This window comes from Frankliniella occidentalis, unplaced genomic scaffold, assembly GCF_000697945.3.
Source record: "Frankliniella occidentalis isolate FOCC.00 unplaced genomic scaffold, Focc_3.1 Scaffold279, whole genome shotgun sequence".
NCBI classification, from domain to species: domain Eukaryota; kingdom Metazoa; phylum Arthropoda; class Insecta; order Thysanoptera; family Thripidae; genus Frankliniella; species Frankliniella occidentalis.
In genome coordinates, this window is record NW_026267405.1 from 68,361 (window position 1) to 74,578 (window position 6,218).

At 48.6% G+C, this 6,218-nt stretch overlaps 2 protein-coding genes across 4 annotated transcripts in view; one reads left to right on the forward strand and one right to left on the reverse strand.

The window, feature by feature from the left end:
• Positions 1 to 2,927, reverse strand: part of LOC113206171 (pseudouridylate synthase RPUSD2-like) — a 13,121-nt gene extending 10,194 nt beyond the window's left edge. Inside the window, exons 1-3 of one of the 3 annotated variants that reach the window (XM_052273519.1) lie at positions 2,805 to 2,921; positions 2,568 to 2,668; positions 1,013 to 1,100 (exon numbers count right to left, since the gene is read on the reverse strand). In XM_052273519.1, the coding sequence (XP_052129479.1) occupies positions 1,013 to 1,057 (45 nt within the window). In that variant the 5' untranslated portion in view covers positions 1,058 to 1,100; positions 2,568 to 2,668; positions 2,805 to 2,921. Of the gene's footprint in view, positions 1 to 1,012; positions 1,101 to 2,567; positions 2,669 to 2,804 lie in introns of those variants that run through there. The other 2 variants (XM_052273517.1, XM_052273518.1) reach the window with 2 other exon arrangements.
• A 2,194-nt stretch (positions 2,928 to 5,121) lies between these two features.
• LOC127750878 (cytochrome P450 4c3-like) overlaps positions 5,122 to 6,218 on the forward strand; it is a 6,569-nt gene continuing 5,472 nt past the window's right edge. Inside the window, exon 1 of the mRNA XM_052273523.1 lies at positions 5,122 to 6,129. Within this exon, the coding sequence (XP_052129483.1) occupies positions 5,122 to 6,129 (1,008 nt within the window). The remainder of the gene's footprint in view (positions 6,130 to 6,218) is intronic.

Below are 6,218 nucleotides of genomic sequence, written 5' to 3' on the forward strand. Positions count from 1 at the left end.
CCACCCGACCCACGGCCTCGCCTTCCCTCCCTCCCCTCGGCGCTCGCGGCACAGTTACGCGCGCCTTCGAGCCAATCTGGCCGGATCTCACAACCACCACATCATCAAATCTCTGGTGTGGACAAAAAATGAAATAGACGTCGGTGATACACCGAAAAAATAAATAAAAGGTTGGTCTTCTGCTTGCCTAGCAGACGGCAGCAGCGCTGGTCGCTTTTATGCTGGAAGAAAGAGGTTATTAACACTGATAGAAGGGAAATTTTTAAAATCCTCCTTTTCAGTCGGCAGTACACAAAACTGATGGGATTACGCGTAACGCCATGACAAAATAGACAGCGCGGCGAGCGACGTCCCATAAAATAAAATGAAAACAAAAGTATCCTTCTCTACAGGATTATTCATCAACAAAACGTGGAAGAAGACATTCCTTTGTCTCACTGCGCTTTAAAAGAGAGCCGGTTTACGACAGAGGAGGAGCTCGGGCTTCGGTAGCAAAAAACTTAAAAGTAAAAAAGAAACGTACAGAAAAAATCAAATAAAGGCGTGAAAGAAGTAGTACCGCTGAAAGCCAAGGTTACCGTGCAGGTTTTCTACCTACCTCGCGAAGTTCCAACTCGTGGTTATTTTCTACAGGTAAATCAAAACATGATAAAACTCCAGGAGAGCAAAGCGGAAGGATGCATGCGTTTCCAATGTACTACACGGTACACGTCTCTTAAAAATGTAGAGTTAAGGAAGAATGGAAAAAAGAACACGACATTTTCGACGAAAATTAAAATGAAAGAAACGCTATGCGGCGCTTGGCGTAAGTACGACCACAGAATTAAAGTTTGTCCTTTTGTTGTATTATTGAAATATTTCTTGCCGTGTTCTTTATTGGCGTCCGAAAGAAATAATAAAAATGGACAAAAAAAAAGGGAGGGGGAAAATATTAAGAGGTCGAGGTGGAGCGGTGTTGAAGGTCTGAAGCAGTGCAGGCATGCAGGCATGCAGGCGGCGGCCCCTCACTTACGGGTATGGAGGCGGGTTTGTTAACGACCACCACGTCGCCGTCCATGTGTACGATGGAGATGGGCTCCGCAGTGACGGGAACCTCGTGTCTGCAACAGTAGGCCTCGTCACAGCAGGCTGCCGTCACACACACACGTCTACCGTTTACGTTTTGCTGGGTTTCGTAACGTGTGTTTTTGTAAAACCGTCGTTTTTGTAATGAAAACAAAATGGAACAAAGTATTGGGTTGCTGTAGGTAGGTTGGTTACTAACGACTGATACAACACCACCGTCTTGCATTGAAGGAGGTTGAAGCTACTTTGTAAAACCAGGATACTGTGTCATTTTATGGCGTATATATGGCAGCATCTGATAATTGTAAAAGTTTCCTCTTAAAATGTTTTATTTTATTTTTTCTATTTAGGTAACCTGCAGTGTTTCCTGCATAATAAATTTGACACACAGTGTCCTAGTTTTACGGGGTATCCCTTTTGTTGAGGGTTAGGTGACGTCTTAACCACACTGTCACGCAGTCCGCATCGGTCGTGCTGGGACAGATCACTACTACACATGCACAAGAGTTTCTTCCCGGCACCTCAGTCCTGGGTTCAAATCGTGGACTAGGGAGGCTAGGGGTCCAAATGGTAAGGGGCAAATAGGGCACACACGAGGAAGCAAAGAAGAAAGACGGCCCTAGCAGGTTGGTCTCACACACGACTTACAACCTTTAGGCTGTTCTGATCGGTTTCAGGCGTGGTCATAGTGACTGGGCGAAATGACTGCCAAAGCATTAATTGAAACGATGTTAAAATGACAACATCGGCGTCGGAAACAACATTTTCATCGACATCGTTTTGGCGATCGTCTTTGGACGGTGCGCAAACCAAGCCACCGCTCTAGGGCCACGCCTGGTTACGAACGATTTCTCATGACGAGGACTATCATGCCCGAGAAGGAGATCCTCTACGACAAACTCCAAGATGCACAACGTGACGCCCGTCTCGGGGGTGGATCACGTTTCTCACTCTGCAAAACACATTCCGAACACACGCAACCGTACTGGATGCAGAGGCGAAAGACAGCCAGGGAAGGACTACCTTCTTCGACATCTTAACGTGATCGCGAAAACCAAAAACCAAAATAGATTATTAAAAAAAAGGAGTAGAGTGGATAAACTTTTTTTGCTTTCTTCTTTAAAAAAAGTTGTCTTTCTATAATTTCTTTTAACGGCGGCAGTCAATGACAGAGATTTGCCCTACGCGACGGGCACGCTAAACAACCCTATCTTCCCTCCACGTCCCTCTGCGTGTTGACAAAGTGGCAGCCCTCCGCCTTAATTGGAATGAAAAACCACAGGGGGGCTTTGTTTCCCGACGGCTTTTGTCCGTCTTTTACGTGGGAGATCAAAGTAGGCGGCGTTAACACTGTGAAAAGAAAAGACTTAAAAAAAGAGAGGGGTGAGCAGGCTAGGAGAGATCTTGTGATATTTTTAATTCGCGTGTCTGCCTCTTGCCCGCTCTTGTCCCGACTGTTCCGACGGGTCAGAAATACAGTCTCCATCCAGGCATGACATTACCTGTGAACGATGTTGGCGAGCAGGTCATTGTGTTTCAGTTTGTAATCCACGTCCACCTTCTCATAGTTGACGGTAAGAGTGCCGCCTTTAATGCAGCGCTCCTGTAAGGAAACATGAAAACATTTCGCAGCTTTTATTAGACCAAAGAAAAGTGAAACAAAAACTGGCCGCCGTTGAATGGAGATGTGCGGCGGGGGGGGAAAAAAGAGAGAGAGAAAAAAAAGAGAGGAAACTTACATATTCCTCCGCCGGGTGCGCTCTGAACTCTCTCGCGAACACGTCCAGGATCTTCTCGCCGACCCACCGGCCCTTGGTGAAGGTGGTGAAGGTGAAGTAATATGGGTAAACTTTCCGCAGACCTGCAGCATAAAGAGAAAACGCCGTAGTTAGCAATTTACGTCCTGTAATCGCGCCGGGAGAAAACAACAGTTGGCAGGAGACGGGGTTGGCTTGTAGGCCGGGGAGAACACACAGCGGCCAGTGCATGGGCAACCCAGCGTACTGCCAGCCTGGACACCCGGGACATACCACAGTCCGGAGTGGTCCCGGTCCCCCACCGGGCCCAGATCAGCAACCTCCTCCTCAGGTAAGCGAGTGCAGGACGTTGCCCCCATTTGTGGAATAAACAGGTAGTGGTCCCAACCGAGAGGGTCACGACTCTTGTGATCCTGTGTACAGATGGAACTGTAATCCCTAGTTAATCCGTGTCATAATTAACCAAATTTAGAAAAGTTATCACTCAATATCACCTAATAATCCAAATTGAATTGTTTTAACCCCAGAACTTCAACAAAATTATTGTAAAATCCCACAAAATTCATGTGTAATCCCTGTAATCCCACGTATAATCTGTGTACATCATAATTCGAAGTGGTGGCTCCCTCGGTCCCAACACTTGCTTGATACGAAGCAACTGTGGAATCTTAACGCTTCATGACTATAGTAAAAAATCGGGAGTGTTGATATCTTAACTTGAAATAGTCTTCGTAATACGAACTAATAGCGCAGATGTACTGTACTGTGATTGTACTCCGTGTGTTCCCCGAGAGAAATTTGGCTGTAATGCGGTCGTTTACCGACTTACTACGGTGTACACGGTGTCCAGGAGAGGACGCGACGGCTCGACGGGTTTCCTACGCACTGGAAGGCGAGGGGGAGCGGTGGAGGTAGCGGAAGGCGGCTGGTTACCGCGGACAACCGGTACTTTAGGGTTGCCCAAAAAAACGCATTTTTTATTTTTGAGTGGGCATGTTGGCCAGAGGGTGCAATTTGGTGTATAGATACACCATGATTTATATTATGAAAATGGAACGATATTTGACCCTGCCGAAACGAGCTCAAACTTTAACATTACTTTCTTAGGGGGAATTCTACTTAAAACTACAATTTGGGCCTGGAGCTCAAAATATTACCTGTAGATGAAAAGTGTTGTAAAAATCGTGATCTACGCGAAAAACCGAGTCTGACGACATGCCACTTGCCAGTATCCGCCATCGCATTTCGTAGAAATTATTCGTGAAATAATCACTTTTTTGCTATTTTTTCCTCAAAAAAGTGATTATTTCACGAATAATTTCTACGAAATGCGATGGCGGATACTGGCAAGTGGCATGTCGTCAGACTCGGTTTTTCGCGTAGATCACGATTTTTACAACACTTTTCATCTACAGGTAATATTTTGAGCTCCAGGCCCAAATTGTAGTTTTAAGTAGAATTCCCCATAAGAAAGTAATGTTAAAGTTTGAGCTCGTTTCGGCAGGGTCAAATATCGTTCCATTTTCATAATAAAAATCATGGTGTATCTATACACCAAATTGCACCCTCTGGCCAACATGCCCACTCAAAAATCAAAAAATGCGTTTTTTTGGGCAACCCTACCGGTACTTGAACTGTACACCGACTGTACTCCTGTGGACTAAAGCCAAGTTGTCGACCACTCCATCAGCGAGCATTGTACACATTAAATCGTTCGCTCCGCCGCCCAGGTAGAACACGTTTGCCAAAATGATGTCAAAATTTACTGCGCCTAGGTAGCCAGAATGAGCTCATTTTGACATCAAATGAGGGTCATTGACGAGTTTTGGACGATTGTGTTCTATCTGGGCGGCCCAAACCACCGAATGTCTTCCAGTTTCAGGCCAGTGACCTCCTGCCGGCGGTGGGCTGAGCGACTCGAATCAGGGCAACGACTCGCTCTACCCGTAAGGCACCATGGCCCCTTGGGTTTGCAAACCCGCAACACTGTTGTGTCTTGGGCTTGACATACGGAACCTTACGTCCGGACACACCTAAAAGAAAAGTGTGCCCGGGTGCATAACGCTCGCAAGGAAGACAAATTTACTATCGCTGTGACCGCAACAGCGGTCACGCCGATGCGAACGTCACAACGTCTTACACGCGGAGTGGGGAGAGGGGGGGGAGGGCAGGTGATGTGAAGAGAAGGATGGGAAGGGCGGGGAAGTGAAGGTAGGGAGGGGAGGGGCGGGAAGGGGGCCGGACAACTAAGGGAACACCTCGCCCGGCGTGGTTCACTCCAGTCTGCGTCGGTCGAAAGATGCTCCTTCTCGTCCTGCTCTTGCTGGTGGTCGCCGCCTGCTTGGCGGTCCGCTCCTGGCCCGTCGTGTCCGAGTTCAGGCGCGTCTGCCGTATGATAGCAGAGCTGCCGGGGCCGCCCAGGCTCCCCATCATCGGAAATGCGCTCGAAATACTCGGCAGCCCCGACGAGATCTACAACCGCGTCCACACGATGGTCTCCACCTACAGCAGCTACGGGCCAGTGTGCCGCTTCGCGGTGGGACACATCAATATCGTCTTCGTTCTGCAACCCGCCGACATCGAGGCAGTCATGACAAGCCCCAAGGCGCTGAATAAGCCGCAGGTGTACCGGCCGCTAGAGCCGATCTTAGGGAGCGGACTGGTTACCCTAGGCGGGAAGGTTTGGCGCCGCCACCGCAAAGCGATCTCGCCCAGCCTGCACCTCGACATCCTGCGCGACTTCGTGCCAACCTTCCACAAGCGGGGGGTGGCCCTCGCCGACCAGCTAGCCGGGTACGCTGACAAAGGGGAGGTATTGGACGTGACGCCGGTCTGTGCGTCCTGCACCAACAACACAGTCTGCGAGACCTTCATGTCCTCGGACCTGGATGATGACGACCCACAGAAGTTGGAATTCGTAAGCTCAACCACAAAGGGTTTCGAAAACTTCTTCTATCGAGTTAGGCGTCCATGGTTCCTGAGCGAGTGGATTTACTCGCTGCATCGCACCCGGTACCTGGAGTACACCAAGTTAAGGAAAATCTTTGACGGGTTTGTACAGCGGATGATACGCCAAAAGAGGGAAGGCCTTAATAACAACAGCCCTCACATGAATCCACCGCGGAAGCGGAAAGCGTTTCTGGACCACGTGCTGTTTTCTAAAGAAGGCGTAGCGCTGAACGAAGAGGAGCTCAACGAGGAGGTTAAGACCATTGTCTATGCGGCCTCGGACACCTCGATGGAAGCTTTGTCCTTCTTTATTTATACGCTTGCCATCAGACAGGATATCCAGCACAAAGTTAGACAAGTGAGTAAAACGATATATCAATGTTCCAGTATTTCGGGGACTTGCACAAACTACGCCAGCGATATTTTTGACGGTTTATACCCCCCCCC